This window comes from Lissotriton helveticus, chromosome 9 (assembly GCF_964261635.1).
Source record: "Lissotriton helveticus chromosome 9, aLisHel1.1, whole genome shotgun sequence".
Taxonomy (NCBI): domain Eukaryota; kingdom Metazoa; phylum Chordata; class Amphibia; order Caudata; family Salamandridae; genus Lissotriton; species Lissotriton helveticus.
In genome coordinates, this window is record NC_136070.1 from 758,714,096 (window position 1) to 758,737,082 (window position 22,987).

The 22,987-nt window shown below is 44.9% G+C and overlaps 1 protein-coding gene across 2 annotated transcripts in view; it reads left to right on the forward strand.

The window, feature by feature from the left end:
• The window catches only part of GPR4 (G protein-coupled receptor 4), a 581,787-nt gene extending 559,610 nt beyond the window's left edge, over positions 1–22,177 (forward strand). The window contains exons 3-4 of one of the 2 annotated variants that reach the window (XM_078660891.1): positions 2,862–2,963; positions 19,070–22,177. In XM_078660891.1, coding sequence (XP_078517017.1) covers positions 2,862–2,872 — 11 coding nt within the window. In that variant the 3' untranslated portion in view covers positions 2,873–2,963; positions 19,070–22,177. The remainder of the gene's footprint in view (positions 1–2,861; positions 2,964–19,069) is intronic. The other variant, XM_078660890.1, reaches the window with a different exon arrangement.
• Positions 22,178–22,987: the final 810 nt, after the last annotated feature.

Below are 22,987 nucleotides of genomic sequence, written 5' to 3' on the forward strand. Positions count from 1 at the left end.
AGCAAAGTTATTCAAAGTGAACACCAGTTGGAGCTGAAGCAGATTTCCACGACAACGAGCGGATCCCGCGGAGCGGGGGCCGCGAGTCGTATTTGAGGTGAGCAGGGGGCAGCAGGGAGGAGGGGCGGGAAGAGGCACCAGGTGCGCAAGGTTGGGATAGCGCAGAGACCTCTGGGCCTTGCAGTCCCGCTTCCCCACACAGTAGTAGCAGCTCCCAGAATCGTAGCAAAGTCCGGCCACCAAATCAGCAGCAGTCCCGGTCAAGTGAAAGCAAAGTTATTCAAAGTGAACACCAGTTGGAGCTAAAGCAGATTTCCACGACTACGAGCGGCTCCCGCTGAGCGGGGGCCGCGAGTCGTATTTGAGGTGAGCAGGGGGCAGCAGGGAGGAGGGGCGGGAAGAGGCACCAGGTGCGCAAGGTTGGGATAGCGCAGAGACCTCTGGGCCTCGCAGTCCCGCTCCCCCACACAGCAGTAGCAGCTCCCAGAATCGTAGCAAAGTCCGGCCACCAAATCAGCAGCAGTCCCGGTCAAGTGACAGCAAAGGTTTTCAAAGTGAACACCAGTTGGAGCTAAAGCAGATTTCCACGACTACGAGCGGCTCCCGCAGAGCGGGGGCCGCAAGTCGTATTTGAGGTGAGCAGGGGGCAGCAGGGAGGAGGGGCGGGAAGAGGCACCAGGTGCGCAAGGTTGGGATAGCGCAGAGACTTCTGGGCCTCGCAGTCCCGCTCCCCCACACAGCAGTAGCAGCTCCCAGAATCGTAGCAAAGTCCGGCCACCAAATCAGCAACAGTCCCGGTCAAGTGACAGCAAAGTTATTCAAAGTGAACACCAGTTGGAGCTAAAGCAGATTTCCACGACTACGAGCGGCTCCCGCGGAGCGGGGGCCGCGAGTCATATTTGAGGTGAGCAGGGGGCAGCAGGGAGGAGGGGCGGGAATAGGCACCTGGTGCGCAAGGTTGGGATAGCGCAGAGACCTCTGGGCCTCGCAGTTCCGCTCCCCCACAGAGCAGTAGCAGCTCCCAGAATCGTAGCAAAGTCCGGCCACCAAATCAGCAGCAGTCCCGGTCAAGTGACAGCAAAGTTATTCAAAGTGAACACCAGTTGGAGCTAAAGCAGATTTCCACGACTACGAGCGGCACCCCTCACTTTTGTGGACTTAAGTTCCGCATTTGACTGTGTCAAACACGTCATGCTGTGGGAAAGCCTTAAAGATCTAGAGTTGGACCCACCCCTGCTGCTGTTCATAAAATAATTATATAGGGGGGCAGGTGCGAGGGTACGGTATGGGAAACAGGGAGAATGCTCAGCTAAGTCACCCATAAAAAGAGGAGTTAGGCAGAAGTGCATCCTTGCCCCCTTGCTTTTATCCCTCTATATAAACAGCGTGGGACAGTACATGAGCGAGTTCCATCATGATTATCCAACCATCAGGGATATCCCCGTCCTATTTTATTACATGCGGATGACGCTGTCATAATGTCACGGACACAGCTGGGCTTGCAAAGGTCGGTCTCAAATGTTGTCGCTTACATGACGGAGTGGGGTTTAAAGGTAAATATTGCAAAGACATTTACCATGAGCTGTGGAACAAGATTGAGGAAGACATGCGACATCTTCATTAATAATAAAAAAATTGTGAGCACAGATACATTCTCTTATCTAGGTATAACCTTTGACAGGAAGGGCTCATGGAAAGCAGCCATGAACAGCAGAAGGCTGACTTTCTCGAGAGCCATGGGAGCTCTTACTAACTTTTCAAAAAAACTAGGTGGAAGACCCGCCCCGGAGCTGCTGGCCATTTATAAATCTAAATGTATCTCAACAGGGAGCTATGGGGCCTGGCATAAGGGGGTAATGAAATGCAGACCAAATACAACGCTCTGAAAACGCTTTTATGCGTTATTTTTGGCGCTTCCAAGTTCGACCGCTACTTATTGTTGTCACAGAGAACTTGGTCTGGTACATATTTCTGACACCATAAAGATTATCCCTCTTCTTCTATGGCACAAGGTATGTGTGTCGATATAGATGGGCTTCAACAGGGACGCAATTAAAGACTGCCTCAAGCTGGATGGGGTGGCAAACCTGCTTTGGATCAGTTATATAAAAAGTATGACACACGATATAGGCCACCCAGAATATTTTCACAATCCAAGCAGCTTGGAATCTGTTCATAGAAAATCCCTTAAGATACACTTTCTGAAACACCTAGAGGATAAACGATGGCTCATCGAGAGAGAAAAGAAATCTGTCATGGCAAATCATTTGATGTCCACTTGCACAGGTATAAACCCTATTTAACATTGGTACAAAGTAGTTTCTCCCGTATGCTCCTGGCCCACTTTTGCAGTGGGTCCTTTTTTAGGATGTTCACTTTTCCCGATGTCAACGATTGGACAGAACATCACCTTTTATGCCCATGCGATGATATCTCTAAATTGACCACAATGCACTGCACTTTATTCTGTAAGTATTATATTGCACCGAGGAAAAACTTTCTATTCTCCATTCTTAGAAGATGGAACCTAAAACAATGCAGAATAGCTTTTTTAAGCATACAAATGTTAGAAAATGAACATAATATTGTAGCTACCTCTTCCTTCTTAAAGGCTGTCAAGGTTCAGGCATACTATGTGAAGTTATTGTGAATATCTGGTGTTCTTGTACCCTTTTTGTATATATATATGGAATTTTGACATGTATTTATGCCTTTTAAAAGGATTATATTTTTTATCATATTGCTGTTTGTGGGAAATGGTACTTTCTTTTAAATTGTTTTTTAACATTGTGCTTTTATGATTTTATGATATGAAATCGAATAAAGCTGATTTTGATTTTTTTTTTTTTTTTTTTTACCAGATTCTTATTGACTGTTTGAAATGGTGTGGAAACAACCTCCCCTTGGAATATTATTATGCCCTTGCTGGCTTACTTGTTCCACTTAAACAGTGTGAAAATCATGTGAGTGTGGCGTTTTGTCGTCTATCTGTGGTATTTTAAATATCCTCTATACTGAGCAAAGTGGGGGAACGAAAATAAGCGTTATAGGAAGGAGAAACAAATAATTCATTAGTACCCAAAAACAACAAGAATGAGTAAGATAAGAGAAAGGCCACAGAGGTAGCAATAGGTAATGGGAAAACAGGGAAAATAAGGACCAGTGCACCGAAGAACTGTACCTTAGCAGCAATTGACGTCCTAATTGAGGAGGTCAAATCAATATTATCTGATAAAAAGAAAGTGCCTAGCGCAGGGACTTAGAAAATAACCTTTTACAAAAAGCAGGGAAGAGCGCACTGCATAGGATCTGCAGAATGTAACACTAATAATACAAAAACTGCATCCGGTGATGCTGGGATGGTAGAGTCTTTGCTTTCCTCCTTCGCTCAGGACAGCACAAAGGATCTCCACTCTAATATCTTTCCTAAAGTAATTGTTTCGAATAGTGCTGAAAATAAGGGTGGGGGTGCAATCAATATAAATTGTGTAAATTGATTTAAGCCGTTAACATCTCTAGAAGAACTAGAAGGCAATGAAGTGAATTATACATATAATAAGCACAAGTTTAATGAACACAATAGTGAACAATTCATAATTCAAACTACAGCAGAAGGTAGTTCTTTGACTAACCCCACAATCCCAAATACAATAGTGGCTGAGCTCTACTTGAGACTTGATGCTCTTACTAAGGACATTGAAGAGCTAAATCAATTATTAGGAAAACTGGTGGGCCAAGCCGGTAATCCAGAGATAAATAACAAGGAAATTACTCAAAAGACTAACATTATGTATGCTGGAAGAGACCAGGCCTCAACAATACCTGAGCCGGGACCCTATTCACTTCCTCTTTCCAATAGAACATCAGTAAATCCAGCAGGTCCTACTAACAATGTGCAGAATTTTGGTAACCCAAATGCAAATAAAGGGGTAAACATGAGCACAAGGAATACGGTGGCAAGACCTTCTGGAGGTTACTGGCCAATAGGAGGGTGAGCAGTGATGAGTGTCTTTGATATTCAATTAGTGAGTGAGTCAAACCAACCCTCAACATTTGGCATGTATAGGCAGAAACCAGAACCAAGGAACAGAAGGAGATGACCCTCCAAAAAGAACAAATGCATCCTGGCCGTAGACATTTATATCCAAAACAACATCCAATAGAATACCCCGATAGGTGACCAATAAGAGGTGGAGAATATAAGGTATACATAAGCAATGTGTGGAAGCTAAAACAGGGAAATAGAACGGAGATTCTTTAAAGAACAAGGTGGTTCATTGGATTAGACATCATCACCAGTGTTTGTCTATAGTACGACCTGATTTAGGTAAGGCTGAACATGTATTAAATGCACGTGGGGACACTTACAGTGTTCTGTTGGTATTCGTAGCACAGGCCATTGTTGATGCCCAAATTGCACTAGATTTGAGGACTATCCCACACTCTCACTCAGCAATAAAATTCAAATTAAGTAAAATCAACAGAAAAACAAATTATACTCAGGGCACATAGAAGAAACTACCCAACTCCTTCTCCTTAACCCAGACTACCGATAACTTGGACTCTGTTGATTGATGCTTAAGACTAGTAATGGACAGCCCTACACATACCTTTGTGCTGAATCCTTATAGAACTGATCATAATATGCTAGCGACCTGTCCTGACGAGAACCATATACTGCATCAGGGGGATACAGCTAAAACTGACCTAATTAATAAAGGAAAAGCACAAGTTTGAGCATGCCCCTGATGTACATCTAGGGTCACAAGCGTCAAATAGATCTATAATTTCTGAGAACGTGGCAGGATTAAAATCAAAACTGCATGACCCAGATTGGCAGGAATACATTGGGCAATTTGACATCTGTATGGTGCATGAAACTTGGATGATCGAGCCTCCACACAAATTGGGGTGTAGAACTTATAATGTCAGTACAGTACCCTCTAAAAGAGGAAGGGACTCTGGTGAACTGGTCCTATGGATTAAAATAACCTTCAACATTACTGTAGAGGTTATGAATATTGGTTCACCAGATATTTTATGATTAAAGATATGAACACGCAACTAAGAGGACCTATATTTGTTTGATGTTTTTATTAGACCAAGATTGGTCACTGTGGAGTCCCCAGCGATGACCTTGTTACAAGGTGTCTTTGACACCCTTGGTCTAGAAGTTGCTGTAGTGTCCTGGCAATCAATCAGACAGACACTACAGGTGATATATGGTGGTGCTTTATTATTCACGTCTTGCTCCTTCAGGGTCCCTATTCTAACTGTCCTCATCCTGTTCTGACTCCTCCTCTTCCCCTCAGCCCACCTAGCTCCGCCCACCCCAGCTACTAGACTGTCAACTATATTAACATCTCCCCCTTTCTTAAAAAAATGAGCTTAATGTCTTCAGTGTTCGCAATTCTTCAATCCACCACACGGGTCGGCGGACAGCCTGTTCTTCAAGCTTCAGTAGTGTCGAATCAGTGGTGGGCTTGGCTTTGGTCAATCTTTCCGTTGTCTTAATCAGGGCATTCATGACTACGTTGCGTGTGAACTGTTTACTCTCACACTCCGCAGTCATCATGTTTCCTTCCTGTGGTGTAACTGTTGGTTTAGATGCTCGGTCCCTTTCATGAGTGGATAATGTTCTGGTCCTTTTCTGAGCACCTGCATTTACTTTTACTTCCTTTTGTCTTGTCCGGTCGAGGGCAACACTGTCCTCCAATTCAGGGTCATGCATACCAGACAGTACGGTACTGTCTGACGAGACTGTCTTGGTTTGGTTCAATAACTCATTCGCGGCCTCGGGTTGTCTGGCGAACTTGTGGGCTATCTGTGCATGGGCATGTCTTTCTCTCATCCAGTGATGATCTCTCTCTACTGACACGTCCAGCTTTCCTTGCGGAGTGACTGGCTGGTCCCTTCCCATCCGGTGACTAGGGTCCACTGTCTCTGTCTTCCTTTTGTAGGTCCTTTGAGTCAGCCTTGCGGACCCCTTCAGGGGTGACGGTGTCTGATCTATGTCCGGATATACTTGTGACTGACATGACAGGTTGCCTTGTGGAGTGACTGAGTATTCAGAGACCTTAGTGTGTGACATGTTGCTCTTGACGGGAAGGATGTCCTCTGGTTCCATGGTGCGTTCGGGTGGTTGACGCCATGGCTGCTGTCGGGACCATGACTCGGTCGACTCACGGGGTTGAACAGACGTGCTCTCTGGGTCAGAGAAGTCTTTTGTCGACTTCCAGGATCGGGCAGACGCGCTCTCTGAATCAGAGGAGGTCCTGGCCATACCCCTTTTAAAGGATCGGACAGACGCGCTCTCTGAACCAGAGGAGTTCCTGGCCATAGACGTGCTTTCTGGGTCAGAGAAGTCTTTTGTCGACTTCCAGGATCGGATAGATGTGCACTCCGCATCAGAGAGATCCTTCTTCCCATTCCTTCTCAAACGTTTCTTTGAAACTGTCTTGGGTAATGGATTTTTGAGTTCCGTAGTCCGTGACAAATTGCTCTTTCCCTTTGAATTGTCTTTGAGATGCTTCTCCGTGTGCCTTTGTTGGAACATCTTCAATGCTGTCTCATTTGGGAGGTTGTTTGATGATCCCGTGCTTGATCCCAAGCTTTTGCCTCTTTGTCCTTCTCGCCTGAAGTTAACAATTTCCTCTCCGTTTCTTCGTTGTCGCGGGAGCCATGGATGCATGGATCTTTTCTGGTTCGTTGTTGTGGAGGATCAGTCCGTCTTGTGCGACCTGTTTCTCCTTCACACTTGTTTGATGCTCTAACACCTCTGATCTGAGGGTGATGTGTTCTCCTGCCAGATGTTTCCTTGGACTCGTCTTCACTGCTTGGCGACTGATGTTCCTGCGCCGACTTCCGGTGTTGACCAGTGCGACCCCTTCTTCTATGGTTTGTCTTTCTCTCCCACTTGTTGTGCAGGATGCCCTCTTGTCCAGGAGTGCGATCTGTCCCACTTGACGCTCTTTCCTCATCAGAGTACTGTGTGTCATACTTTGAATGACTCCTTGAGGAACTCCTGGGGGGTGAATAACTCCTTGGAATTGTCTTTTGGATGGTTGACTCTGAGTCATCTGACTCTGAGTAATCCTTGGTTGACTTTGAGTAGTCGGACGCTGAGGAATCTGACTCTGAGTAATCCTTGTCACTTTCTTTGTCACTGTATCTTTCCCGTTGTCTTTTTGCTGGTCTGCCTTCCCTCTCTCTCCTTTCAGTTCTGTTTGTTTTCTGAGTTCTATCTTCCCAGGTATCTTGATGGTTTGCTCTCAGGTGCACGTCCTTCAATCCGTCTCTTGCTTTGATTTGCATTCCAATTTTGGCCTTCTTGATGATTTCCTTTAACGACCAATGCCCTTGCAGGATCTTGCACTTTGTGTCAGGGTTTGTGCAACCTTCAACTATCCGAAGTCGAACCGCATCCTCATTTGTAAAAGTGTTGAAGTGGCAGCCTCGTACCAGACTTTGCAACCGAGTGATGAAATTTGGCAACGGTTCGCCTGGTTCCTGCCGTGCTGTATTGAAAACCATGCGATTATGATCCACATCTGTCTGTGCGTTGAGATGGGCACAGAGCTCCCTTTGGAGTCTTTTATAGATTTCTGTATCCTCTTTGGAAAATGTCCTGATTGGGCATCGGCCCTCAGGACCCACCAGATGGAGGAGTAGTATCAGACATTTTCTCTCTCTTTGCTCACCATTGGCTTTTAAGAAATCTTCCAAGGCTTCGAGCCACCAGTGTCGTTTGAGATCCGAGATCCAATCATCAGTCTGCACCGCTGGGGGCGGTACTTCAATGTATGGAGTGACCCGCTGTGCTACGTCTCTTCCCGCCATGAGAGAGGGAGATTCTGGTCAAGGTCTTTGGTCTGGTCGTTTGCTTAGTAGAAATTGATAGTCTTTGTAACCATCACAGTATGCGCCGGTGAATGAACTTGGATGGTTCTACTCTCTCCGGGGTCCTCTGTAGGACTGCCCTCCTCTGGGTCTTCTGCAGTTCTGCCCAGCAGCTCTTCTCCCTTCGGTGCTCTTCGGTTTGTGCTCAGCGTCGTCTTTATCTGTGTCTTGCATTTGCTTATGCTTGTTCCATTGTGCTGTTGTCTTTGCTTGGTCCTTGTGTTCGCTTGTGCTTCTTTTATTTTACAGACACGTGTTACTTCATTACATTCGCCACTGCGCATTCGCTTGCGTTTCTCAATGTTCGCGTTTCCACCCGTGCTGACATTTGTTTTTGTCAATGCATGTTTGTTAAGTCACTCTTGTGGTTGCTCGTGCTTGTTAGTTGATTCACTCTTGTGTTTGCATGTGCTTATTCTGTTTTGGTTGCCAAGACTTGTTCATTGTTGTTCACGCGCCGTTATCCACGCTTATTTATTTGCCTTACCAATGCCTATTTCTTGGCATTTACCAGTGCTTGTTTATTTGCACATACCAAGGCTTGTTGACTTGCATGTACCAATGCTTGTTTATTTGCATGCACCAATGCTTGTTTATTTGCATGTACCAATGCTTGCTTGCTTGTCTTTGCCAATGTTTGTTTGGTCTTCGCCAATGCTTGTTTTATTTGCATATACCAATGTTTGTTTACTTGCGTGTACCAATGCTTGTTTATTTGCATGCACCAATGCTTGTTTATTTGCATGTACCAATGCTTGCTTGCTTGTCTTTGCCAATGTTTGTTTGGTCTTCGCCAATGCTTGTTTTATTTGCATATACCAATGTTTGTTTATTTGCCTGCACCAATGCTTGTTTATTTGCATGTACCAATGCTTGCTTGCTTTTGCTAATGTTTGTTTGGTCTTCGCCAATGCTTGTTTGTTTGTTTCCTTACAGTTATCAATGCTTGTTGACTTTGCTTTGCCAATGCTTGATTTCTTGACGTTGCCTGACCTCAAGATGACCGCTCATGGATCACACAGGGTATGTCCTTAAAACCTGCCTGACTCAAAGATGGCCGCCGTAGTTGTCTGCAGGCACTACTTTCTCTCTCTGCACTCGACCCGATTCTTCACACAGGACTCACCGGCAGTTGCTCCCAGGGTCAGCATACTCCGGATTTGGCTCCCTCTGGTCAATGCTACAGTCAGGTGAGGTTGGGGTGGGCTCCCGCCTTACTTTGCAGGGTCCTTCGGCGGCGGCGTGCCAAAACCCACGCATCCGGCGTGAGGTTTTCTGACGTCGGAGCTCACTCGGGCTCCAATTTCACCGCGCTCAGCAGCGCTTGGCAGGAGACCTTCGTGGGGGCAGTAGACCTTCGTGGGGCGATATCCTTCACCCTGAGGTACTTTCCTTTCACCTTTGGGGCTTGGCAGAGTCGGAGTGGGCTCCCGACTTCTGTTTCGTTGGGGCATGCCAAATTACACGCATCAAGCGTGAGTCTCGTTTTGGCGCGATTGAGCGTTTCTTTTTCCCGACGCTCTGGTGCTCGTTTCTCCGGTTCCTTCGGGCCCCTCTCAATCCCCTGGCTCTGGGGAGAGGGTCACTCACTGCTGGCCTTTCTTCTTTAGGCGGCAGTACGGCAGGGTCGGGGTTGGGCTCCCGATCCCTCGCTCAGTCCGTTTCAGCCCTCACCTCACTCGGGCACTTTCAGTTTCTTTTGGCGCGAACAGCGCTCGGTTCAAAATTTGCTCCGACACCCTGGCAGCAATTACCTCTGCTGCACCAGGGGAACTCCACACAATTCACTGATCGCGGAGCACACATTTCGATCGCTGATCTTCTGACGGCGATCATGCTGGGGCTCACGTGTCGCTTCGGCGACCTCTTCAACGCGACGCCCAGGGACCAGACAATGTTCCTTTCTGGGTTTCAGGATAGCAGGCTGCTGATCCCACCCTCGTCGCCAGTTGTAGTGTCCTGGCAATCAATCAGACAGACACTACAGGTGATAGATGGTGGTGCTTTATTATTCACGTCTTGCTCCTTCAGGGTCCCTTTTCCAACTGTCCTCATCCTGTTCTGACTCCTCCTCTTCCCCTCAGCCCACCTAGCTCCGCCCACCCCAGCTACTAGACTGTCAACTATATTACAGTTGCTGTTTTTATTGGTGAAGATTTTAACTTTAGATTTGAGCCTGTTGTGGGCATGGAATCAATATTTGAGGAAGAAGATTCAGCTAGAGGTCTTGCGACCCTAGATGCATATAGCCCTGTATTTTGTACTGTAGCTACCATGAAACTAGCCCATTTTGTTGCTGAATATGGGTTGAGAGCCTGTAATGGCAGGCTTCCTTCTGATAGTCCACCCTCCCAGCGTACTGGATGAAATTTGACCTAGATAACCAGTCTCCACCAAGATAATCATGCCAAAGTTCTTTGGGAACCTGGCGATAAACTCTCTGATGCTATCCCTATCAAGAGGGGTGTGAGACAGGGGTGCATATTGGCACCTACCCTGTCCTCATTATATTTTCATGGCATTGTCCTACACCTACTGAAATGTAACCACGATTCACCAAAGCTAGGTGTCGTTCCCATATTTATACTAATGTTTGCTGACTACACTATTCAGCTGTCGCAGACACTGAATGGACCGCAAAGATTACTAGCCAGCTTCAGCAATTACTGCAGACTGAAAGGCCTTGAAATAAACACCAGTAAGATGAAGTATTCAGCCACTAGACTACAAAAAGGCTTCAAAGGAAATATTTCCATTGGCCCAAACTTCCTGGAACAGGTGGCAAGTTTTAGCTACCTTGAAATTACAAATTATGCAAACCTTTCATGGAAACCTCACATCAATAAAGCAAATGTAGTACTCCTTCAAAATTCCATGTCAATTGGAAAAAAAACACCAGGCTGTCAAGGCAGTATCTCCAGCAGTGGAAGTTTATAAACGTAGGGCACAGACAGCGGCCCCAATGGAATTGTCGGGAGGATGTTGTTGTGTCTTTCCAAAAACACCCCTCTGATTCCATTATTTTACGATGTTGGTATCAAGAGACTAGAACATATAGTTGTCTTGAGACCTTTATTATTTTGGATAAGACTCTCGGTCATAGAAGAACTCGGTCCGTACAAGCAAGGACTGAAGAAGCTCCTGGAACTCGAAGGTCGACTAGCTTATCCATGACTCTGTCATGCGCGAACCTGGTTTAGCAAGCTAGGCCTCAGTAGTTTCCGGAATAATCCTAGATTATTGACATAAAGCTCCAAGAACTAGTTGAAACACACTTATTAGGACTATTTACTAAATAGCGTACATCTTAACCCTAGAATGGGAAGACTCTCCTCCCAATTTATATCATTTAAACTACAGCCAAATTTTGAGTCTTACTTGGATGTAATACAACACCCTTCAGATTACTTTGATCATAGCCAAATGTTCTTCTGGCCCATTAACAAGTGAGGAAACTGATTGCACTTAATGCATTTTAAATGTAGCAGAAAGTATTGCACATGTTCTATTCTTTTGCCCGGAATATGCACCTATGAGAATTAAATTGATCAATTGAAGGAATATATATCGATATTGTATAATGTTGGCCTAATATATCCAATATATTACCATACCACCTTAGGAAAACCCTTCGTAAATACACTCGAACCATGCATACATTAAGAATCGGGCCTCGACTGAACAAACGCCATTTTGGTCTCATTTCCCTGTATCGCTTGCTTTTTCTAGGAAAACACGTGACCTGCTACTGTGTAGAGAGCCTGAGAGGTCGGCCTGGGCTATGAACGGACCATTGGTTCTAACTTAGGAAACGCAAGGTCGCATCTGCCTTTCTTGTAGGATGAGCACATTCTTGCAGACGCCGTGCCTGTACTCCCGTGCCCTAGAACGAAAGGGATACAAAAGGGGGTGGTGATGGACGGAGCATCTGAATCAATCAAACACTCACACCCAGTCAGAAAATCTGGGTTTAATCCATCACCGTTCTTTAGCCCACTGTGCCACCCCAGTTCAGACATGGCTATATGCAAATCAGTCTGACCCTATGCCTCATGGGAACAGTCCAGCCCGAACTGCCAAGCCATGTCTTCCCTGGACCGGAAATAAGCTTCCGAGGACCGGTTTCTGGCATTCCAGCCGTCTTCAGCCCGGCTCGCTTGAATCCAGTGGCAAAGTTAGCAAGGGACTCACGTCTGAGCATACCCTGCCACACTTATGGCGGCCAAAAGCGGTACAAAAGGGGGTGGTGAGGCACCTTTACTGACCAACCCCCGGAATAGTTTGAGCTGAGTTTCGAATCAATCAATTGTGCCTTATATGGGTTTTCCTGTTGGCTTCACGAGAAGTGGTACTTTTCCATGTACGGGGTCTTCATGAGGTATGCTGAAAGTATATATGCACTGTTTTGAATGTAATCCAGTAGTCTCCTTTGCGCACCTTTGAGGGTGAAGACGAGAGAGAGGCTCCCCTATATAGGGTGCTTTGCAAAATAAACGATTGAACCTTCTCCACTGACTTATTCTTGGTAAATAAGGTATATGGGCTATTGGTAAGTATATCTCTATGGTATATAATTTTAGTACTTCAGTTGGCGACTCCGCCGGGACTCTGCGATAGGGTCATCCCCTCCTGTAAATAGGAGAAAAGGGACAGGGAGGGGTTCTGGTCGAGTGGGTGGATTGAAAAAGGATCCTAATTGAGAAACCAGTTTGTGGTAGAAAAGGAAATTCCACTCTCGAGCCCAGTGACCTTCCCAGCTGCTGAATAACCCTTCGCCGGAGTCCTTCGGGCTTAACACAGAACAGCGGACCGTGTTGGTCTATAAAGGAGTCGGCAGTGGAGAACATGCAATCAGACCTGAGTGCACCAGGTGAGTGAATTGTATTGTTTGTCTTTTGACGTCTTTGGAACAAGCACTTTTGAGAAGTGGCTTAGTGAAACAGTTAACTGTATTTGGAATTTGGTGGTTAGTGAACCACAGGGAATTTGGGGGTCTGACGTGGCAGTGGAGTGACTGCACGAGCAGATGCCCCACAGACTTGTTTGGTGATTATTTGGGACAACATCGGACGCCTTAGTGTTGCACAAGGGGGTGCTCACTCGGCCGGATCCTCTTTGGAAAAGCCCTAGGAGCAACTGGGTAAGCTTGGGGTCTGGAGCTACGTGCCCAGTCGCACCGGCCCAACCAGCACAGGACTACGGGATGGTCTGTAAGAGGGTTCGTGGTTCGCCTGTCTGATGATCTCAGGGCAGTCTTTGGACTGTCTCTTTTGTTAATCTGTGTGGTCTGGAATCCGGCGTGATCAATTCCCCGAACAGGAGTCAACAGGCTCTGTTCAATTTGGAAGACATGTCATTTTGTATTTCGGAAATCGTTGCCTTGTATTAAGAACCGTGACGGAATAGCATTTATCGATCGAAATTTATGAAGTTTATGTATGAGTGGCGAGTGAGACTGTATGATTTAGGAGCGAATGGGTATGAAACAAACAGAGCGTTCATGTGAGTAAGTCCAATTAAAACGGTATGAGTTATTGAATTTATAAACATGTCGTGTTTTAGTGAATTGTGTTTTGGATGTTGCTGTCGCCGGAGTGGTCGTCTGGAAGAAAGACAGCCTGCTCGTCAGGAAGGCAGCCCTAGTTTTGATATGTATGTAAAACATGGTATCCCTCCCATTTTGTTTAATACACTTTGGAGCAAGTATACCAAGGATAATTCAGAGTTACAATGGCCTTTAACGGGGTCTTTTGATGAAAGAAAAATTAATTATTTACAAAACAAATTGTTTATGAAGAAGAGCCGTCAAACTATGTTCGATTCCTTGAACCTATGGTTAAAGGAGGCAAAACGGCGGCCAATAAGAGAAGAAAAATTGGGAAAAATTAAAGCAGGACAGACTGTTACCCAAAAAGCAATAGCATATGAAAAAGAAAAGGTAGAGAAAAATATTGAACAAATGGATAGACATCTTCGATTACAAACAGATAAGAGTTATATGACACGAACTGAGGCAGAAGATGATATAGAGGAATTATTAGAAGCCCGCCCGCCACCTCCATATGCCCCTCAAGGTTTTTATCCTGCGGTCCCAATGGCTAGGACTAGGATGGCTGGAGCTCCATCTCCCGCAGCGGTGCCCTCAGTCGCTACCGCACCGGTAGCCATGCACCCTCCAGCTCCGTTGTTTCCTCCTCCTACCCTTCGTCCAACTACCTCAGATTTGATTACTTTGGTACCTGGGCCGGTTGCTGCTTCTCCCTTGTCCCAGGTAGTTTTAACACCCCCAGCCGTAGGACCAGCAGTCTCCCCTATGGGAATGACCACTGCCTCTTCAGAGGTTTGCTACGACGCCCCGTGGGGGGTTTGGAAGGCCGACGAGTTTTTACTCGAACGTCCTTAGGATCTGAAGAAAAACGGGCTATTGTGATTCAGGCATCCCAATGGATGCGGAATCCGATTTATACTTTAGAAGATGTTTGGAGTACTATGAAAGATTTTGAACCGGTTGCGCAACAATTGGCATTAGAACACATGGCAATCCGATTAATTTCCTTATGGTAACAATGTTTTGAAGAAGGGCTGGCTCCTCGGATACTACGTGATATCAGGGATCGAGCTTTTAAGTTCGAACTACAACTCAAAGAAGTATTTCAGAATGTCGAGACACTGATACATTACCGGGAGCACATGCATAGGAAATGTCCAGACTGGGGGGAACAACATCCTATGAGAGAAGTGCACCCCCTCTTCCATCCTGAAATCCCCGAGGTAAAAGATGTTGGTGGAACAGTGATTAGAAATCGTGTAGAGTCACGATTCCAAGAACAATGGGTTTATACCCCTTGGAAGAGAAGTGAGGTTCTTACATTAAAAGCTCAACTTCCTGACCCACGTAAAAATCCTACAGCCTATTATAAAGAATTAACCGAAGCCGCAAACTCGGCCGTCATGACTTTAGCTGATATTGAGCTATTTTTTGGCCTCTTGATCCCAGTAGATATATGGAGACAGGTACATGACTCAGATCATGCTGCAGAACTTGGAGGGACCTGGGATCAGATTAAAGTATGAGCTAAAGATCAGAAGCCGGGTGATAAACCTAAAGATGAGATTTTAGCTATACCCGCTGGTATCATAACATACATGCAAACTCTTATTCCCCCACGAAAAGTGGATTGGGATAAATTAACGGCTTGTAAACAGAAAAAGGATGAAAGTGTGTCTGATTTTTTTCACCAGGTTTGAGAAAGTATTTATTGATTTTAGTGGACAAGACTTGTCCACGGAAGGTGGCATACGATTATTTGTGAATAGATTTGTCACTAATTTGTTGCCTGAAATAATGACACGATTACAGGCTGCTGAAAGTACATGGACCACTTCGACCCCTTCAGTTATTCTTAGCATGGCCCAGTATTATGAACATCGGGAAAATGAGAGCAAGGAAAAGTCTGATAAAAAGGTTAAAGAGTTAAAAACCCGAGTGCTGCTGCAACAGGTTAGTAGAGGACAAAATGCTAGAAGGGTAGGAAGAGGTTCATTTACAAGAAGGGCAATGATGGGAGGAAGAGGAGGAGCGGGTCCGACTCCTGATATAGGAATAAATCAGTGTTCCAATTGTAGACAAGAGGGACACTGGCGAGCTCATTGTCCATTATTATATGGACGAGGCGTTTTTAACAGAAGAAGAGGAAGAGGACGAGGTGGTAGTGATCGGAATAGTATGAGGCACGAGGACATGTCCGGTGGTGAGTCAGGAAGAAATTATTTTGATGATCCTCAATGGAGATAATATTACAATGAGGATTATCGGGAGGATGGATATGATGGAGATGGTTACGCATGAGACAGCCACGGACAGAGCAGGGGCCACATATCAGTACCAGTTGACCAACAGGGGCCTAATGTAAAGGGGCAATTGATGGGGACATCTGAGAAGTTTTTGGTGGATACTGGAGCAATGAATAGTTCTGTTGCCCATTCACTGGTCCCAGGGGCTACTCTGTCTGGGCAAAATAACGTATCAGTGGGTTTCTCAGGAATCCCAGTAGTAAGCCCCATTTCTAAGCCACTTCCATTTACTATCGGCCAAATTACTGTGGACTCTTCATTTTTGCTTACTTCCAGTTGTGGCGAAAATCGGTTAGGATTGGATATATTGAAGAAATTGCATGCTTGCATTTACTGTTCTCCTGATGGTGTTTATTTAACCATGCAGCCTCTCACTAAATGCACGTCTCAATGTTTTGTCAAAAATGAACATCTTCCACCTGAATTTTCCAAAATTGGGCAATGGGGGACACAGATGTGGGATTGTTAAAAATACCCCCTGTATCAATTAACTTAAAACCGAATGCACATTTGCCACGTATCTCACAATATTGAATTTCTCCAGAAGGCGAACAGGCCTTATTACAGATTATTCGTGACTTGATTAAGAAAGGAGTGTTAGTGGAAACAGCTGCTAACGTTTGTAATAGCCCCATTTTACCGATTTTTAAAAAGGCCCCACTGGATGGTGACCCTGATTATAAAAATACGTATCGTTTTGTGATTGACCTCAGAGAGGTTAATAAAATAGTGATTCCCCAATATCCTGTGGTTCTGGATATCACTGAAATTCTTACTATGATTCCCCCTACTGCCCAGTATTTCTCAGTGATATATTTTAAGAATGCTTTCTTTAGCATTCCAATCCACCCTGACAGTCGTCATATTTTCGGATTCTCATTATCTGGCTGCAGTTTTAGATTTTGTCGTGCTCCTCAAGGCTATACCGAGAGTCCTAGTATTTATAGCCAAGCACTAAAAGCAGTACTAGATGAATTAGTCCTACCCCCTGGTAATGTTCTCATCCAATATTTGGATGACATACTGGTGGCGGCAGACACGGCAGAAAGTTGCAAAGAGACCACTGTCAAATTATTGACTCGTTTAGCGGCTAACGGTAATAAAGTATCCTTATCCAAATTTCAATATTGTCGACAGGAAGTGACCTACCTTGATCATTTACTGTCGAAAGCGGGGAGAAGACTAACTCCTGAACGAATAACTGTTATTACTAACATGTCTGTGCCCCGTACTCAACGTGATGTTCGTGCTTTTCTTGGCATAACCTCTTACTGTCACCAATGGATTCCTAATTTTTCTCTTTTTGCTAAACCCTTGTTGCATTTGACTACCAAAGATGTGCATGAACCCTTGCCCTGGACGGATGAATGTCAAGATGCTTTTGATTCTTTGAAATCTGCTCTTTGCTCTGCACCCGTCTTGGGTACTCCGGACTACCGAAAACCTTTTGTACTCTACGTACATGAGGTGGACGGTTGTTCACTTTCAGTGCTAACACAGGGTTTTGGCGGAAAGCAACAACCTTGCGCATATTTTTCGGCCGTATTGGATAATGTTGCCAGAGCCCTTCCTAGCTGTTTAAGGGCTACTTCTGCTGTGGCGGTGGCCATTCGACAGTCGGAGGGGATTGTTTTGAATACTGACCTCACAGTGATGGTTCCGCATGCTGTGGATATATTATTGAATCGAACAAAAACCCAGCACCTTACGAGTGCGCGATTGACTGGTTACGAATTAACTCTATTTGCACCCCCACATTACTATTAAACGATGTGCCACTCTGAATCCAGCCACGTTACTACCCCTCCCTTTGAGTGATCAAAAGGGCGATGTCCATGATTGTATATTTCGGACTGAAGAAGAAACAAAGGGACGAGTAGACCTCACCGACACCCCTTTATCTGAACCCCAAGGGGAGTTGTATGTGGATGGCTCATGTTTTAAGTTACCAGATTGCACAACAACAGCTGCATATGCTATAACTACCCTCAGAACTGTAGCGGAGACCGCTCGGGTTTCCCATCACTCAGCGCAAGCAGCTGAACTAATTGCATTGTTAAGAGCATGTGAACTGAGCGAAGGTTTAAGAGTAAATATTTTTACAGACAGACAGTACGCCTTTGGCGTGGTCCATAGTTTTGGGCGGCTGTGGAAGGAACGGGGATTTCTTACCTCCCATGGTCAGAGGATACAACATAGCCCTTTGATTGAAAGATTGTTGAATGCTTTAACCTAAGGTGGTCATTATCAAGTGTAGCGCCCACAAGAAAATTATTGATACCACAGGGGAGGGAAATGCCTTTGCCGATCAGGTAGCAAAGGATACAGCGCAAACAAAAATGTCTGCTATGTTCCCCAGTGTATCAGCAAGGTGGGTGGCGGAGACAACAGTGTTTGACAATACTATTGAAAGTGTTAGAGAACTACAGAAAGAAGCTACTCCTGATGAAATAATAAAATGGGAACAGGAAATAGGGAAGTTGGATAAAAACAATTGTTGGATTGATTTGACTGAAAAACAGCTATGGCTTCTGCCCAATGCATTGGTATATGCAGTAGTTGTGATGGCCCATGGTCCCGCTCACATTGGTGCAAAAGGCATTTGTGCATTATTAGACCCTGTGTGGAATAACCCGAATATTTCAAAAACTGCTGCCCATGTGGTTAAATACTGCATGGTCTGTTTGCAGTATAATCCTGGAGGGAGGGAGACAGTCCTTAGTGGGAATTTTGTGACTCCTTCTTTATCATTTGAAGTAATACAAATGGATTATATTCAACTCAAAAGGGTGATTAACCTCAAATATGTGCTGGTGGTGGTATGTGCTTTTAGTAAATGGGTTGAAGCATATCCTACCAAAGATAACACCGCTATGGCCACTGCAAAAGCCCTAATCAAAGAGTTCCTGCCCCGGTTCGGTTTGCCTCGAGTCATTTGGACAGACAACGGGGTACACTTTAATGCAGACCTTGTCAAATATATTTGTAATGGTTTACAGATAAAACAGAAATTTCATGCAGCACGACATCCGCTGCAGGACTGGTTGAGAAATATAATGGTACACTGAAGTTAAAGATGGCAAAGATTCAAGAAAGCACAGGCTTGAGCTGGCCTGATGCTATGCCCCTAGCGTTAATGTCATTAACAGTAACCCCCCATTCACGAGCCGGGCTGTCACCTTATGAGGTCGTTTTTGGTCGACCAGCTAATGTGTGGGGTGTCCCGAGACCTAGGTCCTTCCGTGATATTGATTACCCTATGATGACAGATTATCTGTACGCTTTAACTAAAGATTTGCGTTCCATTCATCAACAGGTGTCAGCTGTACTGCAGCCGCTGCCGGAGGGTCCCGGACATAGTTTGGAACCAGGACAGTGGGTCCTAGTCCGAAATTATCAGCGGAAATCGAGTTTGGAACCAAGGTGGAGCCGTCCCTACCAGATTCTTTTGGCAGCACGGACAGCAGTGAAAGTGGACGGGGAGAAACACTGGATTCACGTCTCCCACGTAAAAAAATTGCCCCTTCCGCTCCCTTTTGACCAGCAGAACCGAGACGGAGTTCTAACGCAAGAAGGAGAGCGGAGGTTGAGTTTTGTGCCTTTCTCAGATGCCCTTGAAATCGGGCAAGAGGAAGGATTGTTGATACCGCAAGGAGACGAATCAGCCCCAGTCCCTGAATCTTTTGATAAGGCTGATTCCTCGGAGGCTTATGAGAACCTTGTTGCACCAAATGTCCCTGCTGCTGTGTTGTTTCATGACCAGGAACAACCTGGCCATCTTCGATACAATTTACGGCCCCAAAAACAACGCGGTACCTCCAGTTTTGGATTCTAGGAGATAGGGAAAGACTTGAGCTGTAGGGTTGAAGTTAGCTCTTTACTGGGGTACTGAGCAAGACACTGGACTGAACCCGTAGAGAGCTTGGAACTGTCACATTACTCTGTTCAGAAAGAAAGACTGTGTTACATTAAGGGCGTAAATTGCAACGGTAGAATCAAAGTGTGAAGTTGTTCCTTTTTGATGAACAATAGGAGCCTGCCTGTGAGGCTCTAGATGGACACAGGAAGAAGAAACCCTCTGGCAGTTGGCTTGCACCTTTTCCCGAGTTTAGTTTGGATTTTTAGTTAGGATGTACCCCTTTGCCCGGTTTGCCCTTGAAGATGAACGACCCCCTGCTCCCCGACCTTTCTCTGAAAATATCCCCATGTTTTTCGGTTGGGCTATCAGAGTGAAGATAGCCTTTGTAATAATTATTGCAGAAATCATGATAATATTAATGAGTGTGTTTGTGTATTTAGAATTTCAATATCCTATGCATAAGGTGTTAGGTACTACAACAGCTCCGCGTGAACATTTCTTTTATACTTTGCCTCCCCATAAGGAAAGACATCGAGAAACGTATGTTAAAAATGTGTTCATTGAAATGCTACATCAAGCTCATAGCACCACAAATAGGACAATCTGTTGGGTATGTGGCCTTTTGCCATCTGTAATGCATCGTCATGATTTATTCATTTCTCTGCCATTATCACACTTAGCAAGTTGTGAGGCCTGGTTTCAGATGCTATCTCTTATATATTTACATTATGTAGTCGACCCCAAAAGATATACCGAAAAGGATTATGAAGCTGTTTTATGGTATATAGAACAACATCAGGTATTCAACGCTTTGGGAAACCAAGGATAGGGATCTTTAGACCCAGATGCCTGTATGAATATGTATACCACTTATGAGAATGTTACTTGGTTGAAGGAAGAAATTTTAGATTTTGAACACTTTAACTCCACGCAATATTTTCAGTATTTCCAAGATCGTAATGTCACAGATGATAAAGCAATGCCAGTTCCCATTTTAAATAGTACTGCTTCATTTTGTATTCGAGGTAAAGGTCATGTTAAGGTAGGAGATAGCAGATGTAACTACACCTACACTTTGCATACCAATAGCACTCCGTCCTTGATAACTCCGCCTAACATGTATTTTGTATGCGGCAAAAACGCTTACACTTGGCTTCCCGGAGGATGGGCAGGGCAGTGTTACTTGTCTTTCCTTTATCCTCCAGTATATATAGCCCCTTCTAACTATCATTAGAATCACCAGCTGACTAAATGAAATTCAGATTTCATACGAGCTAGTAGAAGTATCGATACTGATAGTACAGATCAGACTGACACCGCCTTACAGCAGTTTGTGGACATAGCAAAAGGTCTCTTTCCTATATGGGGTCCTATTTTTACCAGCAGAGATGTTAGACGTCTGTCCAGAATAGTGGAAAATGTAGTTCAAACTACTGCTGGAATTTTGACTAACCTGACGGTAGAGCTTCAAGCAACGAGGCTCGTTTCGCTTCAAAATCGGATGGTGATTGATGTCATCCTAGCTGATCGAGGAGGAGCATGCCGCGTGATCGGCAGCTCCTGCTGTGTGTATATACCTGATTCTGCTCCAACTATACATTTGGCCATTCAGAAATTACATCGCTTGGCCGCGGAAGTTCATGCTGACACTGGTACTTGGTCCTTAAAAGGGTGGTTCTGGAACCTCTTGTCCACCTGGGGTTGGAAGATCTTTATGATCCTTGCTGGAATAATTGGGGTGGTATTTACTTGTTGCCTGTGCCTGAATTGTGAGCCAGCATGTTGCTCTTATTGCGCTGCCAAGCTTACTTCCTCGTTGACAGTTCCGCGCCAGGCGAAAATAGAGAAGCAGTTAGTGCAAAAGGAAGTTACAGATCTAATGCAAATAGATGAAGGTGTGTTTTTGGATTAATATCTGCCATTTTTTTTGTATATATTGGCTACATCACGCCAAAAGGGCGGTCTAAAGGAATATAAATCGATATTGTATAATGTTGGCCTAATGTATCCAATATATTAGCATATCACCTTAGGAAAACCCCTCGTAAATACACTCGAACCATGCATACATTAAGAATTGGGCCTCGACTGAACAAACAGCATTTTGGTCTCATTTCCCTGTATCTCTTCCTTTTTCTAGGAAAACACGTGACCTGCTACTGTGTAGAGAGCCTGAGAGGTCAGCCTGGGCTATGAACGGACCATTGGTTCTAACTTAGGAAACTTAAGGTCGCATCTGTCTTTCTTGTAGGATGAGCACATTCTTGCAGACGCCGTGCCTGTACTCCCATGCCCTAGAACGAAAGGGAGGCACCTTTACTGACCTACCCCCGGAATAGTTTGAGCTGAGTTTTGAATCAATCCATTGTGCCTTATATGGGTTTTCCTGTTGGCTTTACGAGAAGTGGTACTTTTCCATGTACGGGGTCTTCATGAGGTATGCTGAAAGTATATATGCACTGTTTTGAATGTAATCCAGTAGTGTCCTCTGCGCACCTTTGAGGGTGAAGACGAGAGAGAGGCTCCCCTATATAGGGTGCTTTGCAAAATAAACGATTGAACCTTCTCCATTGCCGACTGACTTATTCTTGGTAAATAAGGTATATGGGCTATTGGTAAGTATAGCTCTATGGTATATAATTTTAGTACTTCACAATCTATGCTTAAGTTTGGGGATCAGAAACTATCTAGAGGCTCTGAGAATTTTAAAAACGGATACATCACAGACAATTGTTTTTGGTATTAGTAGATATCTGTTTGCTGCGAGTCATATACACTAAAAGAATGGTTTGAAGTTTTAAAATGCGGAAATGGACAAGGTTTAAACATTTTTTCAGCAGTTTTCAACTCCATTTAATAAGGCGGCAAAGCATGCACATTATGAACTTGTTAGAAAAGGGATTTCTGGTTGGCTAAGGCTTGATCAAAAGCCAGGCAGAAACCACCACTCTAGTCAGGGCAAGGGAGTCACACGCCAAGATAACCCCTGCTCACCCCCTTGGTAGCTTGGCACGAGCAGCCAGGCTTATCCCGGAGGCAATATGTAAAACATTTGCGCAACACACACACACAGCAGCAACACACTAGGGACACCACAAAAAGGTACTCCGCCCAAGGTTAGATATAAAAATAGCCTTTCTATTACCATAAACACATTAGATCATAATCACAGAATTACACTGTGCCAACTGGCACTGGGCAGTATTTACAGGGGATTATATACACAGGACAGGGCCACATGGGCCACTGTCAGAATTAGCACTTAGTAGAAATAGCACTTAGAATGTAGAATAATTGTAGTACAAAATAATACTTGCAGAACACAACCAGTAACCAATGGTAACAGGTAGGTACACACTACGTAATCCTAACCAC